We start from the raw sequence: 22,378 nt of genomic DNA on the forward strand, positions 1-22,378 counted from the left end.
CAGGCATACAAGAAATGCATACCCAGTAGTCAGCACTGCAGTACACACTGCAGTCAGCCACACAGTACACACTGCAGTCAGCACTACAGCAGACAATGTCAGTGTGTATCCAGTACCGTGCAGAAGGCAGCCGATCAGGATGTAACGGGCCACAGGGGGCGTTTATTGGCGGGGTTGTGGTCTCTCACTCAGTCCTCCCAGTTCAGATAATACTCGTCCAGCACAGAACCCAGCACAGTGCACTCTCGGCACAGATCACACGCACAGGACTCACACACTCCACACACGCTTCCCGGACAGTACGCTCACACAGTGTAGCACACATGGACTCAGCACAGTTCGCACATACCCGGCACAGGACCACCCGACGCCAACCGGACAGCGGCAATCAACGCGGCGCCTCAGTGGCAAAATAGTCGGCCCGCCGCCCAGACTGCTTTGGCTCGTCAATATCACACGTACTTGTCTATATTCGGCTGCAGCCGTCAGGCTGAGTTGACGAGGCTACACAAAACCAGAACAGTATTATCGAACACATTTTTCAGGTAAATATAATGTCTGCCATAAAAATAAATCCATAATGTCAAAACAGTATTTAACGTGTTTTAAATCAACGTTTCTACTTTGCCCCAAATTAGGCGTGACATCATAGATTCAGCATAACAAAACTAGCCGGACTAGCCGAGGACAGGTCCGATGGCCCTGGCTTATTTGACGTCCTAACCTCTCGGATCTCTGAGCTAAAACGTCACCGTCAACTCGGAACTCTCATAATACTGACAAGTGGCAACGGACACGACGAAACGAATAGCACATGAACATCACTCAAAGCTGACGGTTGGGCCCGGGCGAAACCCATAAACAGACCAATACCATAGCGGCTCAGCGAGCAAATCTTCAAACATCTGTTAAATACATTCGTACGTAAGCAGCGAGAGGAATCATGAAACCGCACCGCGCGTGGGACCGAGCGGAGACAAAAGCAGGGCACAGCTCTGCCCGCCCTGAAGGGATTTGTGTCATAGTTCATCTCAAATGTCCTCATAAAGGGACCATAAGAAGTGACCACGGCAGCACACTCGCCGACCCGCGACAACAGTCCTCGAGAGCGTCACAGGTGACCTTGAACCGCACAGATCAGGGCACAGCTTACCGCGGACACGTCAGTCACAGGTGAACTCGAGCTGCACAGGTCAGGTCAGGTCAGGTCACAGTTGACCTCAGAGCCCCACAGGTCCGGTCAGTCACAGCTCACGGCACCTTTTTATTTTCTTTCGGCGTCCAAATACCGTTCCATGGCAAGCTCCGTCGACACTGTACGACAGGCCCCTGTCTGACCCGTACCATCTGGCACCTACAGCAGGTGACCCTCCGAGCCCGATCACCTCGACTGTCCACTGGTCAGTTCGAGCGCCGGCCACCGGCGGCGGTCGGGTCATCACGAGAGGTCCTCTGTGACATTTTCGGCCACCACCTCTAGCAGCTCGGTGGACCGGTCGTTGAGGAAGTAGGTCACCATTTCACCCTTGCCCTTGACCTTGACGGGTCCGCGGCAGGTGAGCGGGTAGTCCCGCTCGTGTAAGATGTGATACACCTCTTCCGTTACCTGTGGAGGGAGACAGCCGGCGTCAAAGACCTGTCTGATGTGGCAAGTGCCTTACTCGAAGGGGCAGATATGGTGACGATAAGGATTAAAGATCTGACAATATGAAAAGCATATCACTATTTATTTGTGCTCATTGTATTTCGTTTCACTACGCAACAAAGCGTTCCAACGAAATAACTTTTACTGAATAATATATCTCGAACAATTTATTGAAACAATATCGAATGATTTTTTAAAAAATAATGTCAACAAATTGCTCAATTCAAAGCCGCGCCTAATGCATGCCCAAAGCAATCGGTGCTGCCGAGCCTAGTCCCGAACCCGGACACCATCCCCGATCCCGGCCCAGCTGACCTCCCGTTCCCGGCACTGCACAACCATTCGTCAGTCTGGCCGGCTATTGCCGTGCCCAGTATTTGATTACCACGTACGGTCATAGCCTCCATTTCCGTATACATAAGGGCAGAGCGACAAATCGTCTATGCAGCCATCATGGGCCGGCCGGCCGGTCTACCCGATATTGGGCTGAGCAGCCAATATCCATGACACCAATACACAGAAGGAGCTCATTGTACGTTCATCAGCAGTGCGCCGTCATCAAGAATCGATCGCAGCATTCGCGACTCTGGCACGTTGCAGCGAGGCACAGAACAGCAGAAGTATGTTTATTTCCCCTCATTCGACCGATTAAAATATTGGTAAACATCCAAGGCAATATTATTGAATCGTAGTTGTAACTACGCACGGCATCCAACTGAATGCTGGCATTGCTGGCTGTCCTTGTCCAGACTGCCACTTCACGTTCTGAAGTGACTTGGAGAAACGCAGGCAACTAAACGTTAAGGGGATAAATAGCATATGCTATGCCTCATGATAAGATAAATGTAACTATAGTCTGTTTTTCGTATCTTCTACCTTCACTCAAAGACGGTAAACTCTCTAATCACGTGCTCCAGCGAACATCTAATTAAATCAATACCGGTGCAAAGTCAATTTTTATCTCGAACGCAAGATCCAACGTCTGTCCCCTTGGCCTATCCCGTTAATCAAAATGCGATGTTCTTTGTCAAGTGAAATGCATTTGCATAAAAACGTGACATCATATTTTCATTCTGGCAAAATTATCCCTTTCTAATTTCATTATGTTTTCAAACAACAGAAGGGCAATGGCCTTGGTCTCAGACAAGACAAAATGATCCTAACGTTTTCTTTCAACGTTTCAAAGCAAAAGAAATGTGGGTTAGGTGACTGAAATAAGGCGGTGAAGAAGGAGCACAACCAACGAATTTCGCAAGAATAAAGAACTTACTTCCTTGGATACCATAAAGAAAAGTGTTGAAGGCGCGGAGAAACACCGTCGGTGGTGGCACAGTTCAACTCCGTCATGCTTTCAGCGCAATATAATACAAAAAAATGCATACGTGGGTGTTATTGTCGTTATTACCTGCATTTGTGTATCATAATATAAGCCCTAAGGCGTTGGTGATTGCCAGTGGTCACTCAAAAAGTCATGTCAGATGATAAAGATCACCAGCACCTTTTGACAATACCTTATAGCTGCTAGAACTAAAGATGTTTCGACGGCGCTGTAGTTCAATCAGTTGACAAGGTTTGGTCAGATTTGTCCAAACATGTTGAGCTCGGGAGTTTTTTTAAATTAATGACCTTCAGTGGCCTTCACTATTGACCTCAGCAAAATGTGGTTATAGATTGCTGAAAGTAATTGTTGAGAGCTATCGATTTTTGCCCGCGTCTTCGCATCTTTCTTACTTTTCGGGATGATCGCGTGAGGCAGATAGGAAAACTATAAGATGAAGCAAATCTGCCTGGGGACCCCCAAACGGGCGTGGGCTAAGACAATTTTGTTATTCGTCGGTGTAAAAATATCGCAACGTAAATAAAGCAAAACATAAATCAAGCATTTGAAAAAAAATATGGCAGAACATAGGAAGTGGAAGCTTTAAACTATTCTTTAAATGTTCTTAGCAAGAGCGCTTCGCACAATGCAAGTACCTATGAACAGCAAAACGTCCTTGTGTATTATATATAGGTCGGTAGTCAGTACCAAAAAAACCGTGGTAACGATAATACAAGCGATACTCTAGCTAAAAGGTTTCTTTTTCTATTTTAACTGCGCAGCGAAGGCGAGCTCCAACACGAGCAACAAACTCTTGCAATGAGTGGTGGGCCATGCGGCCAAGATTTGAAAATTATACCCTAAAAACGTGCTGGAGGAACAAAACATCTTTGAGTGGAGGTAGAAGATACGAAAAACAGACTATAGTTATATCTAAAAAGGAATTGCGTCGTCCTGTGTCGTGTGTCGTACATTGTGTCAGCAAAGCACATCGTCAGTCAGACCAGGTCATCGTCAGACTGAGATGTATTACTTTGCCTATTTATTCAGTTAGTCTCAAAGCTGAGCACTTCTTTTCTTAAAAGTTGCTGTGAGTTTTACACTGGATCTATAAGCTCCTGTAAACGTCGTCCATTGGAAAGTATTTAAATAGCTAGCAGCACTCGTGGCATAACTGTTAAGTGTAAATTATAAGTAAATAAATAATCATACCCGGCTAGCTATCATGCTGATGCTAAAAATGTGTTTATTTTTCGCACAGTGCCAGTTTTGAGGCTGTGGCTAGCCGATTTTCCAGACCCGATGAGTAAAGCCGTTCCAGTCCTGCATTGAGCCGAGCGTGCCCAGCGGGTGGAACGCGAGGAAAATTGAAATAGTCGATTGGAAGGTTAATTGAGCCGGGTCCAACCGGGCCAAACTTCTGACAAATGTTCCTCTAATGGGACAAACTTTCTGCCGGCGCGCTATACGTGTCCGCCCCAAGGTTTGGAGCTGGGTTCTCGAGGCAGGCTTCCTTTTAAAGGTTACATATCGGGAGGCTTGGAGTTGGATATTGTCTGCGGAGGCTGGAACCCAGCGGCAGGATTTACTAAAAGATACTATACCTATAACTATCGATCCTTAGGTACACATCGTGTCGGCGCCATATCAGTCAAGTTGCTGACCATTACCCACTCGTTTTCACGAGATGATCCACTCATTATAGATAAGTTTGTTTTTACAGGCGTTTTAGTGTTAAATGACTATGCACACCATTACCTACACTAAAAGCCAGTAAACGGAAAACAGGTGAAGATAGCGTTCACTCAGGAGCTAGCGGCGTGATTGCTTAGCCGAAAGTTGAATGCCGAATGAATAACGAATTAAATGAATTAAGCAAAATGATGAATAAATACACATTTCATACCGAAGTAAAACATTTCAACAGCCACAGGTGCGTGAAATGGATCCAGTGAGATTAAAGCGCACACGAGTCACATTCAGATGTGCTATAAAGGAAGACATATACAACACCACATTCCGAAAAACTAACGAGTTAAAATAAAAAAAAAAAAAATCAGCCAAGAGATGCAGCACCAAGTTCGTGTCCATGATATTTTATGTTTTTTTTTTTTTTTTTTTGAAGCAGCTAATATCGCTTACATCCGATTACACGAAGTACATGGATAGTCCCATCCGGACCGAGCCGTGGTTACCATGGATACGGTCCACACACATCTGGTGACCTTAGCTGATCGGACGGGTGCACCCTCCGCTCGGCGCCCTGAGGCCACTCTGCGCCGCTCTCCGCTCGTCTCAGCCCGTCTCAGTCGCTCTCGACAGGCTGGACGCGGCCCGAACCGCCAGCAGGCTGTCGTCACGGTCAGCTCTTGAGAGCGCTCATGGGTGTGCACGACAGCTGCGATCAGCGTCTGACGCCGTCCGGCCAACAATCGATGGCAGGGAGCCGGGACGGCGGCGGCGCCGGCGACGCAGGCACCTCCTCTGACGCGGACAAACATGGGCCCATTAGGAGCTGCTCCTCCGGATTGGAGCTGCGCCGCCCGGGCCGGAGCCGGAGCTGGGTTCGGGGAGCTCCGACTTCGGGAGCCACCGCGTCCGTTTGGCCTAATTTGTCCGGCGGTTTTGAGTGGTGTCATTATGATGACAGATGGTGACGAATTATGTTGAATTTCATAGAAACACTTGAATAATAAAAGCTCAAAATATTGTGTAGTTTCTTTTAAGTGACTCCATCTTACAATAAATTTGTTCGCCTGAGTATAGGACGATACCGACTCACAGCTCGGGCTCCATTAGACACTGCAAATATTCCACCATTTTTCTGCGTGGTTAGTTGCAGAGGTGGAAACAACCGGAATAGAAAGGTGGCAGCGGTGAACCGTTCTTCAGCAACTTTGTCAGTTGTTGGACCTAATTGCTACAACGTTGAAGCGATTGCCGGGGAGATACCCGCAGCGTTCTGACCTTTCGCACTGTCGGCGGACCGGTCAACATTGTGACAGAGCTGATTGGAAAAATAAACCATTAGCGAATATCCGCCTCAAACTGGACTTTTCCCAAACTAGAAACTGACCTTTGTTATAAATTCAGAGTGAGTAGCACACATACAATACAATGTTTCATTATTGCCATTTTCAAACTCGATTGGAATGGCGAATATTAACCAAGACTAGCATGGAACACTTTTAAACGTGTAAATAATATGCTGTTATCTTTTTGTGAAATGTTTTCTCCACGCTGGGCGCAGGCTGAAATACATACACTTATCAATACCATTATCGATGCAGTTTTGCTAGTCAGCGTGGGTTCTACATAAATCATATTTTTAGGACTGGGGGTGATCATTTATATTTTCACTGTCCCTTCGAGGCCTTGAATGCGTCATAGTTCACGTAGCTTTCTCATCTCGACTATTGCAAAAGCAGGTGCGCTATTGCAACTCGACCGCAGTCTCACATAAGTTTGTGTCCGCGGGTTTCTGGGTACCGGGCGTGATGCGCCACTAATTTGGGTCGTAACATGTGTCATTTATCACTCGTACGCCGTATATCACGTCGTTTAGAGTATGTTATTACATACGGCGGATGTGTTGTGTGTCAATCCAAGTATATTTTTGTTTCCGCAGCATGCAAGGGTTGAGGACGAGGTGATTTCTTTTCAATAAACATTTCTAATCCGGTCCAGTAACAGTGAATACTGAATGATCCTACTGGGTTGAGCTTGAATCTTTAGGAATGGAAGTAAGGTTTGACTAACAGGGCAACGAAAATTAAGTTAACTTATCCAAGGAAAATTTGGTTTAGCTATGCCTTCAAAGGAAGTCAGTGTTACTATAGTTGAGAGAGAGGGGGGGAGGGAGAGAGAGAGAGAGAGAGAGAGAGAGAGAGAGAGAGAGAGAGAGAGAGAGAGAGAGAGAGAGAGAGAGAGAGAGAGAGAGAGAGAGAGAGAGAGAGAGAGAGAGAGAGAGAGAGAGAGAGAGAGAGAGAGAGAGAGAGAGAGAGAGAGAGAGAGAGAGAGAGAGAGAGAGAGAGAGAGAGAGAGAGAGAGCAATTCATTGTCGATTTGAAGCAGTTCCAAAGCTCCATCCCAAACCTGAGTGTCTTTTCCAACCACTGAAGCGATACCACCCGTTTTAGTGACCGTCTTTACGTGGGGGAAAACTCCACCCATTCCATTTAGAACACTCAAGACAGGCATCGATTTTATCGATTCCACACAGCTGCTCGCCGCACACTGGACAAAAGTGTTACAAAGTAAGGCTGAAAGTCGGCGACGGCAAACAATATTTAAACATTCCTTACGTAAAGTGGCGTTCGCTGTTTAGATGTTATTGGAAAGCAACAAGCAAGATTTAGTTATTCATCAGCTTTAGCATTCTTGATTGAAATGCAAAAGGGGCTAAATTAATAGAGTGATGAGATATCAGACCTGCAGAGCTGGAAAAAAGGTTGATTTACGTCTCAGCCAGCACCGGTGGTGGCACATTGAAGATTAGCGTGCGAGCCTCGGTGGCTGCCTCAATGGAGCTAATCAGGCTCGGTTCAATGAAGCTAATTTCAGTTCACTCGCCAGTTTGCCAGCGCTTATCTCCAGCCTGTATCTGGGTTCCACATTCATGTTCAAGTATCCCTCTCCCCGACGGACCAGTGCCAGTCTGTTAAACTGTTGTAATGTACATACCATATATTAACCTGTTAAACTAGCTGGTCGACCGATCAAAAACTAGCGGAACTCACCTGAATTTTGTCGAGCACGCCAGTCGAGTCCATCCGACTGGCCACGTTGACTGCGTTCCCCCAGATGTCGTACTGGGGTTTCCTGCTGCCGATGACACCGGCCACCACGGGACCGATGTTTAAACCTGCGGAGGAGGGAGACAGTCAACACCTTGCAGCGAACGAGAGGCATTACTGTGATATAAGACAATTATAATCCGGCAAATATAAAAACACATTAAATTCTGTACTTCACTTTAATGCAATGGGCGAACAGTTGAACGCTGAACAGTTGCACTGCAGATTAACTTTCGAAACACATAGACCACATCCATTGTCAGTTGACTTGTTTTAGCGTATCAATTTATATTAATAGCTTCGTTTTAAATGCACTACGTTTTTTACCTTGCTCCCGGCGGGTAATAGAGAACACCGTACGATTCCGATAAAATCAATTCATCATCAAAGTTCCCGATCGGCAGGGGCCGAACAATCAATGGGATGGGAATGTGCTGTTTGTGAGGTATTGCGCTGTAAAGCTGTCACACGCTGCTGCTCGATTGCGACGATAACACTCGAGACAGTAACATCGGTCCACACTTGGATGCATTTTCATCAGCCCCTAGCAAAGAGAACGGCCTACAGTCTCCACTGAGACCGTCCCACAGTCTCCGTTGAGACCGCCCCACAGTCTCCGTGACTGTCCCATGCAGTTTCCACCGAGTGTCTCACAGTCTCCACTGAGACCGTCCCACCTTCTCCACTGAAACCGTCCACAGTCTCCCCTGAGAACGTCCCACAGTCTCCACTGAAACCGTCCACAGTCTCCGCTGAGACCCACCCACGGTCTCCACCACCGTACCGTGTTTTACCGGCACAGCTCCGTGGCCTGCATTGACTGCAGGCTGACCAGCCCGCCGGGCCCGCCGAGACGGGCGCTGCCCCAAGGGTACCGGTCTCCAGACGACTCGAGACCACTCGAGCCTGATTGGGCATTACGGCAGCTGCAGCGGCGCCGGGGCCGGCGGGCGCGGGGAGTGGGCGGACAGGAGCGGACACAGTCTTCGGTCGGGCCGTCGGGACCGAGCGGCGCTCTGCTCGTGATTGCTGGGCTTAGGGCCTAACACGCTGAGCTCGGCCTACACCGAGGGGATTCGCCGGGATATAGAGAGTGAATGCAAAGGCTCCGCTCCCAGGTTAATGATGATCGAAGTGTCTAATGCATCCATAATCACTATATGATTATAAATTATGCATAAACGTTTTTTTTTTCCTTCATAGATACAAGATCGTATGATTGATATAATTCGTCTCAATCAATATCATTCTCGTGTTCTCAATGTAGCAAGAATGGACATTAAATGCCACTGAGTCTAGCGGGTAGAAGAGCTGTTTTAGGCCAGTCCACGCTCAGTGCCGGTGAATCCTGGAATCGGGCGCTTGTCCAAGCCATGCCGGGGCATGTGATCCGCCGCTAACAGTCTCATCAGCCGCCGGCCGACAGCCGCCGACGCTCCGTGACGTCATCGAACTGGCGGAACAAGGCCCAACTTGGCAGCGTGTTAAACTCGGCCGCGGAATTTCACCGACCAAATGGAGCAGCATGACCATATCAGGCGAGCCACGGCCCTAATTCTGAGGTCGAGTTTAATCTGGAAGATGGAGGGATTTGGCAACAGTGCAGAGAAACCGAAATGGTCCATATGGTCTGACTCCCAGTCGGAAATGTTAAACTTTGCTGTGGCAGATTCCAAATAAACGCCTCCATAAGGGAGTAGTCTTATTGTGTGACAATGGCACGTTTTATCAGTCCATATCGGCATAATATTTCGATCTTACTGTCAATTTCGTAAGACTGTTTCAATACATCTGCCAGGACGACAGCAGAAATCACTCTTGACTAATGAAAATATCGACAGGGGTATTTACCGTCCCCAGAAAGATTGATATAAGCTGATCTCGCATTTTTATAGCACTACATAAGAAAGTAGTGTGAGATGTCTCTTGCATATTTAATGAGACTAGTCAATGAAATGAGACACAAGTCTGTATTTTTGATTCAAATGGAGTGACAATTTGTAGAATTGTACGAGATGATTTACGTGAATCATTCAAACAGTTGTAGCCTAAGGCGAATACTGTCAGCATCCCCACAAGAAAAGCGGATCACGCTCCATAAACCCTCGGATGTGCCCATCACTCACCAACGCGAATTTTAAAATTGTTGAAGGAATGTTCGTTGACGTAGGCGAGTTGCTCCCGTAACCTCAGGGCGTAGTCGGCCATGGCTGTGACGTGACGGAAGTTCTTCAGGTCGCACGTGGCCTCGGTCAAACCTGAAAACGAACAAAAACAGCCAATATGTTGATGAAATCAGCGTCTGTCACCTAAGAGCATGTCATCGGGCGTCAATCAAGAAGTTGCATTCCATTGAGCTAGGTGCCCCAATTCGCTGCACCAAACACGAATCCCATCCCGAAATGGAAACACCCTCAGCTGTTTGTTTTTCAATAGAAAAATACAATTCTAAAGAATAGTGTTTGTCTAATGAAGAAACAACCTTCGAGTACCTCATGTTAAAACATTGCCAAAAAAAAAATGCATTGACTTGAGAGGTGCACAACCTAAACTTATGCCACTTAATCGTTGTATTTAGGAACTGAACTGCAAAACACGCCACCATTCCACTAGAAACAATCGGAGAGAGAGGCTCTTGAATTGAAGTTAAGGCTGAAATGGTCAGGCAAAGTGCCTTTATTTCTTGGTGATAGCCAAACAGTGACTATTTAACGAGACTCGATAACAGAGCCCCGTGATTTGAGACCTAACGAGTGACTGAAGAGACAGCCCGACTCGGAAATGGCTCCAAGAATATACCACTGAACGGCGACTGAAGAATTTATGTCTGTGCCAAGCTATTGCACTGTCGTTTCTAGATAATACAATATATTAGCATTAGCTTATGATGCAACCACTTCTTAAAATCACTTCACTTCTTTAATTCACATATGAACCTACATAAACATACTTTCCTCATCTAGCAACTGATGCATTTTTTGGTAGGCCATGTCCTAGCTGTCTCCAGGGAACCGAAACGTTTTCTCACCCGACGCCGCCATGTAGGTGGATCCTGTCGATTTGATTTTCTCCACGTATCTGAAGCGCTCCTCTCCGAGCAGTTCGTCGAAGTCGGCGATTATTTCGTTCAGCAGGCGCAGACACTCGACACCCTCGTTGTTGCCCTCGAGCTCGACATAGAACTCGGAGAAGTTGGGGATGGAGGCGAACATGATGCAGACCGAGTCGCACTGCTGGTGGTATAGCTCCTGCCGGTGACAGCGGACACAGGCGAGAGGTGAAAAAATGTGACATTGGTGACGGTGCTAGAGGTGACAGTCATGGTAAGAGGTGAGAGAGGTGACAGGTGACAGAGGTGACTGGTAGTGACAACGCTGACAGTGGTGACACGGATGGATGCCATGGACAGAACCAATTGCACAGTATTACAGCTTCTTCAAGCCATAATCTCAAAAATATTCACCGGTTAATTCATATTTCTATTTGTTTCACATTTACGCTGTGTTTTTTCTCTTTCAGATTTGCATTTGCTGCGGCAGTATGTAATAACTTACGTCTCCCTTTTCGCCGGACATGAAGTAGTCTGCCACGTGCACCGGTAGGATGTTGGCCAGCAGTTTCCGGTTGTAGGCCTGCAGGTGCTCCATCTCTTCCTTTTCCTCTGTCGGAGTCACAGCAGATGACGTGCATTTGTCAGGCGACATGCGACGTCAGAAACGCGACGCTATCGTAGCATACATCATAACACCATGGCTGGTAGGTTATACGTCTGAGGTCAATGGCAATAATCGTAAAATTATACCCACAAAGAAATAATGAAATAACGCCCCCAGATTCACCAATAAATTTCCTTTGCTAGCATCAAGCTTAAAAACATGGGTTGCGATTAAATCATTCCGATGTAGTAACTTCCCACAAATTAGCTTGCGCCAACAACTTTTGGTAGCTGGAACTTGGAAGAGATGTGCTACTGATGCAGAGTTATCGCCAATATAAAGCACAAGGAAGATGCCCTTGTGTCAATGATAAGACACAGATTTCGTTTCCAGCTAAGCGCACCGGTGGCCTGCAGTTTCCAGAGGAAGTCGAGCCGCGACGTGGCCTCCGTCTGCCGGCCGTGTACCACCAGTGACGACAGAAACGTGCCCATGATGATGATGGTGACGTAGCGGGCTGATGTCACTGCGTCACCGTCGCCCAAGCTGGAGGGAAGAAGAGGGAGTGTCACTTCAAGCTGGGAAAGGAACCCCGAACGGAACACAGATATGATTGAATGACGGGACAGGTGATCAAAAGTTACGATCGGTTCGGCTGACATCAAAATGGAAAATATGCAAAAGAAACAAACTAAGAGAAGAAAGAAAAGTGTGATACCATTTCTGATCCTCCTCTCCCATCCCCTTCCCTCCTCTCCTCCCCTCCCTTCCCCTCCCCTCCCCTCCCCGTCCGTACCCGGTCAGTGTAGCGCTGTACAGCGCCGGCCGGTACAGCAGCACCACGGCCAGGTAGGAGGCGCAGATCACCAGCAGGGTGCACATCTTCAGCAGCGAGGTCACCTGCTGGAACACTGCGCACGAGATCATGGCCAGGATGACGCTGAACGTGACGAACTGAAACAGAACCGGGCACCGGCGCCGTCGCCGTGTCAGACGCAGCCGAGCTTCGGACGAGATGTGGAAATCGGTACCTTAGAGCGTCTTTCATTTCATTTGAATATCTATATTTACTGCCGGCATCCGAGTTCTAATCCCAATGTTCATCCGACAGTGCAGTTCGTTATTAACCCGCCTGTGAACCAATGAGTTTTTTTTTTATCGTTCGATTCATAAGCTGTGTCATACACTAACCGAGCTACCAGTCAGCATCATTTGGGAGATGGGACGAATAGATCGTTTCGCTCTCTGAATCACCTTCTGTCATGGTCGAATAACAAGAAACGTGTGATCAAATGTAATGGTGTAAATGTGCGCAGTAAAACTTAACCTAAGAGAGCATAAACCTGTGAACCAATGAGTTTTTTTTATCGTTCGAGTCATAAGTTGTGTCAAACACTAGCCAATCTACCAGTCCGCATCTTTTGGGAGATGGGACGTATGGATCGTTTCGCTCTCTGAATCACCTTCCGTCATGGTCGAGTAACAAGAAACGTGTGATCAAATGTTATGGTGTAAATATGCTATACAGACCAAGTACTTTAACGAGCTTTCTGCCAAGTTTTAAGCGGATCATTCTTAGGTGTTGTTTTTATCCGCTGGGACTGAGAGCGTGTAAATATGCGCAGTAAAACTTAACCTAAGAGAGCATAAACCCCTTCTCTGGCTTACAGACCATCATCCTTCATCAGAGTCTTTGCAGTGCTTACTTATTGATGCATATCCATCAGTAAGTCCACGTGCTTTGGATATTGGATATGCACGCTAGGCAATAGGCTGCTGAGAAAATTGTGTGTTTGATTTGGACAATGGCGAAATACCTATGTATCAGATAAAACAATTCTGCGATCGTCACCGTCTGATGCAGCCTGTCGGTCATGCATGCAGTGGTTTACATTTGATGCCTCGCATGTTGCAGTTCAATACTTGGGCTGTTACGCATAAGCGGAGCAGTAACTCGATCTGCTGCCAATAGATGGCACTAGTGGTGAGCGCCTGAACGTATGCTGTACCGCATGCCCTGAAACTGGCTCCGCCGTGATAGCGTGAATTTTACGCAAATAAAAAAGCGGCCTAGCGCACGGCTAGGTATATAAGCATGCGGATAAGTATCCAATGACAAACACTGAATCAACTAGCCACTAAGCAGGCCGTGAGATACTCTGAGTACTATCTGATCATATTTTGAAATTTCTCTGTGACGTAAATATCCTTAGTCATTTTAACTTGCCGATTGACGACCGCCGTTCAATATCAGGTGTGTTTGAGTAACTCCCTAACTGAGCCTAAGAGGTCGCCAACTAATTTCCGAACTGACTCCTTGTAACGCCGAACAACGCTGGGCTTGAGCATCAGCATTAGAGTTCAAATAACTCATTAAATATCGTCGGTGTGCAGGCAAACGGGATTTCACCGGTGAGCAGCGACCGGCGCTCGTATATTAGACGTGACTTGCATGATGTACCGGGGTTCTGCTCTTGTGAATCCCTCCATTCAAAAGGTTCGGACTAAATTTATAAAAAGAAAATGTCGTACCAAACGCGACGTCCTGATGTGGACTTTCGTTGGACGAGCAGTCTTATTTCATTTTTCAGATGTCCTATGCAGTTGTATTTGGTAAAAAAGGACATATCAGCACAAACACCGAAGGGTTTACTTAGCAGTTGAAACATTTGGAAATAAATTGTAATTATAGCTTTCATCCCTCTTCAACATGATCAGAATCCTCCGCAGTGAGAGTTGACATAATTCTAGACTTATTTTGCCAACCAATACATCTAGGGTGGCAGCTTACAGATGTCCATGATCCGCCATATTCGCTACACATGAAGAACACAAGAAGTGAAACCTCTTATCGATGAACGTCCAATGGAGTGAAGGCCAGATATGCATTGATGTGCCGAGTCCTATGAGGTGCTGCTTAAATCATTGACAACCAAAATCTCAAAAATTAAAATAGAAGCGGTTATAGTAATGGACTTCGTTTATTACTATTAATGATTTTCACATTTTTCATCCATTTCATCAACGTGTTCCAGTTATCGGCTCACAGTAACTAGTCCACCTACAAAGTGATGTTCGACTATCGCTTCGCCTCACTGCGCCACTGGCCTGCGAGAACCGCTCCCCGGCTGCCGATCACGTGACCGGCGGGTGGCCACGTGACCCAGTCGCCCGAGGCCATTGTTCGGACAGAGCGGCCCTCGGTCGCGGCGCGGCTCCCAACAGCGCCCTGACACATTATTGATGAGATTCGCGGAGATGTAGAGTGTGCTTACATTTCGGCGAACAGAAACGCAATGCAAGCGAGCGAGCCTGGATTCACGGAAACCGGCCCCATTGTCGAAACAGGCCTGGATTGCAATGGACCCCATTCAGAAGCGCATCCGTGAAACTGTTCAGTGATCCGCTTTCAGGGTTTGTTGACACATGCATAAAAATCTTGTTCTTGCGCAGTTATATGCTCATCTGATCATCTGGGCATATCCATTAGAGTGACGATAAACCATTCCTTATTTTTTGCGATAAAGAGGAATAAACATATCAATGGCTATCCAATTAATAAATACAGTTATGCCTTAGGTGCACATCAATGACGTCTGTGGTGCTTTTTATTTTGTTACTGTATTTCAATGTTTTTGTGCTTACTTTTTTTTCTTAAATACTGGATCTTCATAGAAAAGTGCCGCATTATCTCGCTACGCCGTGTTATGCGGTGATGGTGTTGCAAATCTTGTGTTGTTCTCAACGTATGCCGTGGTGCTGCAGACTTACCTCGGGGAAATAAATCTTGGATGCCGGCAGGCAGTCGGTCGGGACGACGCTTTGGCTGGTAGAGCTTATGACGTCATTGGACCGTGCCGTGGCGTCACTGGTCCGACCGAGGTCGTCCGCGATCACCGCCGACAGGTTGAGCATGGGGTTGTACTTGGTGGTTACGTTGGAACAGAACTTCAATGAACTTGAGTCGAAGACACACTGCCGGAAATTAAATAATTCAATCGAAAGATGGACTAACAAGTAGGTAAACAAGCATACACGTTACATAGGGGAAGTTGGGGGAACGCCGAATACTTTTTTTCTGACGCCCCTAGCACGCAAGCTAGACAACATAAGCTATTCTTGTTGGCGTCATTCGAGAGGCCAGTCTTTTGCCTTTCAAACATACCAGGCGCATTTGATGAATTCGCATACCGTTAAGCGCACAAACTAAAAATATCAAAGAAGTGACTTTTTCGGCGTTGCCCCGGACTGCGGGGAAAGCCGAAAATGGGAGAAATGATCTACGGGGAATGCCGACATTGATGTTCTGCCACTTTATCTCAAACTTTATCCATAATTTATCAAAGCTGACACGCGTTTTAAGAGCTTGAGGACGCTTGGTGCACACTGGAAGTTATAATTGTGTGATATAATAAGAAAATGCCAGGTAAATCATTCCTTATAGGTAACAGGCCGTTGTGTCGGTTGAAAGTGTAATTTGTGTGACTAAAAATTCGCGTTGCTATTCTACAGCAGTTAAGTCCACGTAGCGTGCTTTAACGTGCGTAATTGCACGTTTTCGGCATTACCCCAGCCAGCCATACTTTGATTTGCAGGCCCATAACTTTTCAACGTGCCGTATAAATTTCAAATAGGCAGCACACTTATGCAAAGACATGCTTAAGATTACTTGACCGAATTGGCCAGACAAACGGTAGCATAATGAGTAAGAAATGCAGCTTCAAAGGCGCATGTAGTACAAGGAACGCGTACCTTGAAAACGCTCTTGGCGCCCTCACAGCCGAAGTATTCCGTATGACTACTCGTAACAAACATGCGATAATTGTAGTCACTTAAGCTTCAGAGCATCACTGACAGGTGGCATCCATGTCTTACGGTTTTCGAAATATCTCGAATTTCGGCTTTGCCCCAACTCCGGCATTGCCCCAACTTCCCCTATTACACAGGGTTGCAGCGACTAACTTCCATTGGTGCCTATGGAAACATTAAAACAAATCTGAAAATAGCACTTAAATCATTTGCAGATAGACTATATCGCGAACTGGGTCACCCATTTCCAAGAGATGCTAGCTAATTATCGGCCTATTTAGCGCCAACTTTGGCCAGACATGGCGGAAGCATAAAACCAAGGCAAACATCAACTTAGGGCAGACTGCGGCATCAACGTCGGGAAACTGGCCGCGCTGGCTAATTTCGGCGGCCGAACTCAAGTTGTCGGCTGTTTCGCTAAAAAGAACACGAGAATCTCATCAAGCGCCCTGTTTATCAAACAACGAAAGCCAGCCTATTAACCCTCGCCGGCCGAGGGGGGGGGGCGGGTGCCGCCCCCCCCATAGGGTTTTTTCGCGATAGCTCCGAACACGCTGGCGATAGAGAGCTGAAACTTGGCATACCTGACCTTTGATCCAAGCCGGATCTTTTGACACCAACCGCATTTTTGGGTCAGGTCAGGTCACTGACCTATGACGTCATAAGTGAACCTCTGCACGGTCTTCAGATGTCGCAACTTCGCAACGCCCTCACTGCCAGAGGAGATGTCACAGGGAAATGAAACTTGCAGGATCTAGTATCCATTATGAGTCCCACAACTTGTATATCTCGGATTTTTCCTAAAGGTCATATGAGGTCAGGTCATTTTCGTGACCTCACCATTATAAGTCAATGGGGAAAAATGAAAACTGCTATTCTGGCGCCGGGAACGATCTCCAACTATCTCAAGCACACAGAATCGTGATTTGATGCACTCCTTGCAAGGTTAGATGCGTCACTTTTGCAATGTTGACCTTGCGTGACGTCATTTATGACGTCATCAAGGTCATATTAGTTTTTCGTCAATAACTCTTGATCAAATTGAGCTAGCGAGTCGGGAAAGCCACCAATGGACTCAGGAAGACCTGCCGAATCGAATGATATGCGACATGACCTCTTTCGACCAACTTCGTGACCTGGGGGTGCTGACCTGACCTTGACCTGAGGTCAACACCCCAAGTTGACCTGACCCGGACAAAAAGTATATCATTCGACGCGCCTGAGCGAGACGAACACGATGCTGCCAAAATCGGCGCTCTGCGGCCGTTTTTTGCGAAGTTATTCACCAAAAACTGAACCGTACCTTGGGGCACTTGACCTGACCTCAGAGGTCACCGGTTGACCTAGGACCTTAAAATTGGGTACCAATCTCTGCGTCTCGTAACGGCGCACACGCTCGTTTTTTCCGCGACGCGCTAGCTCCACCAGGGGCGAAACGGCGAGGGGGGGGGGTCGTACCCGCCCCCCCCCCCCTCGGCCGGCGCGTATGTAGAAAACCAATAGGTCCGGCGAGGGTTAACATATGACAACGGAAGCGAGATAGAATCCGACGACGACCGAAAATGAAAGGCTTTGGAAATTGGCTGTATCATCGGACCCAAACATAGCGCTAATGCAGAGTATGTAGAGGAGCAGCATCGGGTTTTATGTAAGCTGGCGATAACGATGATAATCTTCTATCACCGAGAGTCTTTGTTACGGCGAGAGCGTAAACTTGCAGCATTGTGCAGTGCAAACATACTGTAAAAGACGGCGTGACGACTCTCAACTCACCACGGGCAGTAACGAACACATTTAAACTAACCACGGGTAGCATTGCACACAGGTAGACTCACCACGGGCAGTATTGCACACAGATCTACTCACCACGGGCAGTATTGCCCACAGATCTACTCACCACGGGCAGTAGGTATCGCACACAGGTAGACTCACCACGGGCAGTATTGCACACAGATCTACTCACCACGGACAGTAATGCACATATAGACTCACCACGGGCAGTATTGCACACAGATAGGCTCACCACGGGCAGTATTGTACACGGGTATACTCACCACGGGCAGTATTGTACACGGGTATACTCACCACGGGCAGTATTGCACACAGATCTACTCACCACGGGCAGTATTGCACAAAGATAGACGGTGAAGACGACGAGCACGGACAGGCCCTGGGTGAGCACCCGCCGGTTCACCAGCTGGCCCGAGAGACGGCGCAGCAGCGACGGGCAGCACTGAAAACACACCAGCTCACTGTCACAAAGTGCACGGATATCAGCAGAGCTCACGGCTACATTGGGTAAGAAATCGTTATTATTTTTAGTTTTTACACTACAGTTTACAGCATAGTTAAGTTAACCTTGAGTTTTTTTCTGGTCAGAAATCATCTAACTTTTGACCCGATTTAATACAATATTTTATGCAAAACAAGAAATGCGATTAATGGTGAGCATTCGCAAATCACAAAGTAAAGGAAAACTACACCGAACACCATTTTCCTTATATCATGCACCGGATCCTTGGAAAGAGCAGTCGATAAATGAATGTGATATATCTGATAAAACTTTTGGCCTTCCCAACAACTAGCCATAGGGTGGTGATTGTTCTACAATTCTACATCCATCTGATTCATGTCACCCAGTAACAATATTCCCAGAGAGATATCATTGCTGCCGCAGATGCATTACGTTGATGTTTACCCGCCGGTGATTGATGCCATATAGCGTAAGGCGTCGGTAAATACTAATATTTGGATTCTTCTCTAAACATCCATTACGATACTTAACGGACAACGCAAGAGCTCATGAAGGTGGAAATAATATTGTGCCGGTTCCATAAGCTTTACTGAACACGGACAAAGAACGAAGCAAGAAAAACTGCTTGCATTATCAGCGAGCGTCCGCATCCATTTATGAGCCAGCGCTGATGTTTATGTTAGTTCGTAAGTTTCCATCAGTGTCGGAATATATTATTGCTCACTCAATGGGGCAGAATAGTGGTAATAGTTAATGGTGCATGATGGCGGATGTAGTGGTTTTGGTGGCAATAACTTAGTTGCAAACAGTACGTCATTGCAATGCCATTTAAGTTTTAGTTGCAAACCTATCCAGACTGTTTTTGAATGGAGGTACTATGCGGGCTGTATACCAAAAAGGACAATCGGCATCCCTCCCATCGCATTTCAATGGTGAAGAAGCGCAAACAATTGCATCACGTCGTCCCAAAGTGCGTCCCGTTCCTCTCCCAGACACGCACTCTGTCGGCGGCGGCGAATTGGAAGGGGAGCCCGCAGCCGCCGCTGGTCCGATCCATCAGACTCGCCGGCGGTAAACGGGAAAACGTGCGGCGTCGAGAGCGGCGTCCGCACGTCGTCGAGCGTCGTCGAGTGTCGTCCGTTTGTCGCCACTCTTCACAGGCTCGCGCTTGCAGCGCCCCACCACAGTCCAAAGCTGCTTCAGGAAAACTCCACCACTGTCCCACGCTACTTTTATATGTAGGGAGACGAGAACTACTGCAGTGCCAGGGTATGGTTTACATTGAAGGATTCTTGCAATGCTGTATTATTCTTGCACGTTAAGTAAACTATTTCTAGAACTAAATTTCATTGAAACATGCCTTTCTTTTGCTCCAGTGAACCACTTTATCACTATTTTTTTATGAAAACCAGCAGAACATAAGGATATAACAAAATTTGAAAATATGCTGACTAAAAATGAAATAATCTGCGCACCGGGGATGCTCACACAATTAATACATGTCAGACGCATACATGGTAAACGTGCATGTCGAAGCGCGCAATATCCACCAATGAACACTGCTTCCGACCGAGGTCAACGAGCTCGGGTGGGGTCACGTTCGTGAATGAACGAGCTCGGCAGAGGTCACGTTCGTGCGCCGAGCGAACCCGGAAGGGGGTGCGATTGTGCGGTCACGTCCGACCGGGTCGTCTGTGCGTCGGGGGGGCTGACCGCTGTGAGTGCGTGGGCCCTTGTGACCCGAACGCTGCCTTTACCTATAAAAAATGCCCCTTTACAGCGTCCTGTCCATGCGTAAGATGTCGATTAAATCTTTAATAATAACTTTGAAAGCGATTTGTCCCAAATCAGACCGAGCAAACAATCTCTCCTCTATCTGCTCGTATCTTCTCCTCTCTCTCTCTCTCTCTCTCTCTCTCTCTCTCTCTCTCTCTCTCTCTCTCTCTCTCTCTCTCTCTCTCTCTCTCTCTCCTCTCTCTCTCTCTCTCTCTCTCTCTCTCTCTCTCTCTCTCTCTCTCTCTCTCTCTCTCTCTCTCTCCTCGCGCCACACCTAAATTCATGGACGTATGAAACGCAGGGCATTTTAATTGCTTTGCAACTGAGTTTTTCCTAGCATCGCTTAACACAGCATTAGCAAAAAAATAGGTAGAAATATCAGGCCTATTCAGCATCGCAAGCTGGATGGTCAGAATAGCACGTGATCTTCAATGGCAGTGCGGTCATTGAGGACACCGGATCTTCAGAATGGAGGAACCATGCTCGCTGCAATGGCGGCTATTACGCGATCCTCGGAGGGGCCACCGCCCGCCTTTTTCGTAACTGCTGCCAGGTCACGGCCGCATGGTGACGTGCCTGTGACTTTAGCGGCTCCTCTAGAGATCGCAAGGGTCCCTATGAGGAAACCGCCAGGTTACTGTGAGGAGACCGTCAGGGTACCTGTGCGGAGACCGTCAGGGTCCCTGTGAGGAGGTCGTTCAGGTCCCTGTGAGGAGACCGTTAGGGTCCCTATCTGAGAGGATCACCAGGGCTCCCGAGACTCCAGTGTCTTCTCTACATAGAAGCCACCAAGACCCTCTATCGGATCGTCTGCGTCTGTTGTATGTGTGCCTTGTGTGTATAAAGCGATTGTGTGGGTCCATCAAATCATAGTGTCTACCTAATATTGCACCACAATTGAGAATGAACGATCTGGAAATTGCACATGAGTGGCGCTATCTAACATTCAAGATAATGTAATATCAGCTTCCAATCGGAAATCTGATCAGTTCGGAGTAACGGGGGCTGTGCGGGACTACCGACTGACCAATGATACACATTTGCTGACTTTTTACAGCGTGAATACCTATGTACAGCAACTCCTTTTTCCGTAAATTGTACAGAAAACGACGTCATCCAAGCGTAAGAAAACCACATACGCCGACATTACCGCAACAAATACCTACAGATCGACGAGACTAAACAGGGGTTGGATCACGGTCAGCTTGCCTGTTGACTTCTTACAGGCCAATTACCATAGTTACCTAAGGATCGACGATCAGTCCTCGCGTGTTCATTTTCTCACAAAGCGCACTGCGTAGATGGTTGCTCGTCAACAGGAGGAATAGTGTTGCGGATGTTCGGATGAAATTAACCAAGGCAATGATCATACTGATAAGTGGTATGTAATGGCACTGCTTCAGTCACTGACTGCGCAAACAATATTTGATGACTCATCCCCAATCTGCACCGGATTTTCCGTCTACGGCAAACGTGTATAAGATGTCTACAAATACAACGATTCTTGAATACATCACAGTTATGTAACGGAAAAGCGCTAACTGCTGATGAAAGTCACGGACGACTGGGCGTTGTATCACGACAAGGGCTCGTCATCTCGGTCCCCATTGACACATCGCCACCGCCTCTGGATAAATCAGCGGCCATTTGCGGAGCTCATCCCCAGCGGAAACTCGGCGGCAGCTAGCAACAGCCAGCGTCAATGGAGGCCGAGACCGACGATTCCGTTGTTTGCATAGAGCTGCACTGAATGCATAAATGCGAGTCTTGGAATGTCTGAGCATTGACAGAAGCGTCGTCCGGAGACAACCCTGATTCGTATAGGCACAGCGATTTCATCCTGATAATGTTCATAATGAACGGTGTCCAGATTTCGCTCGCTGAGCATGCGGCTCAGAGGCAAAGCCTCTCTTAATATGCGGCGCACTGTCACGTAATTCCTAACCCCCATCGATCTCTTGGGCATTGGGTGGGAGAATTTACTACATAAATTCAGCTCAAAGTTTTGCAGAGTACGGATTGGCGAAACCAGAGCTCGCTTAGGAGAATATGTTTTGTAAACCCTGCTTTTTACTATCCAATCGTGAAATTCCGGTTTGTAGGAATAAGGTATGCAGAGTTTAG

General features: G+C 47.3%; 1 protein-coding gene across 1 annotated transcript in view; it reads right to left on the reverse strand.

The window, feature by feature from the left end:
* Positions 1–140: 140 nt before the first annotated feature.
* Positions 141–22,378, reverse strand: part of LOC122377795 (adenylate cyclase type 5-like) — a 51,846-nt gene continuing 29,608 nt past the window's right edge. Inside the window, exons 14-22 of the mRNA XM_043358222.1 lie at positions 18,341–18,457; positions 15,187–15,390; positions 12,212–12,369; positions 11,819–11,961; positions 11,314–11,420; positions 10,788–11,007; positions 9,886–10,017; positions 7,703–7,827; positions 141–1,606 (exon numbers count right to left, since the gene is read on the reverse strand). Coding sequence (XP_043214157.1) covers positions 1,439–1,606; positions 7,703–7,827; positions 9,886–10,017; positions 10,788–11,007; positions 11,314–11,420; positions 11,819–11,961; positions 12,212–12,369; positions 15,187–15,390; positions 18,341–18,457 — 1,374 coding nt within the window. The 3' untranslated portion in view covers positions 141–1,438. The remainder of the gene's footprint in view (positions 1,607–7,702; positions 7,828–9,885; positions 10,018–10,787; positions 11,008–11,313; positions 11,421–11,818; positions 11,962–12,211; positions 12,370–15,186; positions 15,391–18,340; positions 18,458–22,378) is intronic.

The sequence above is a fragment of the Amphibalanus amphitrite genome, unplaced genomic scaffold (genome assembly GCF_019059575.1).
Source record: "Amphibalanus amphitrite isolate SeventyFive unplaced genomic scaffold, NRLGWU_Aamphi_draft 000051F_arrow, whole genome shotgun sequence".
In the NCBI taxonomy this organism is placed as follows: domain Eukaryota; kingdom Metazoa; phylum Arthropoda; class Thecostraca; order Balanomorpha; family Balanidae; genus Amphibalanus; species Amphibalanus amphitrite.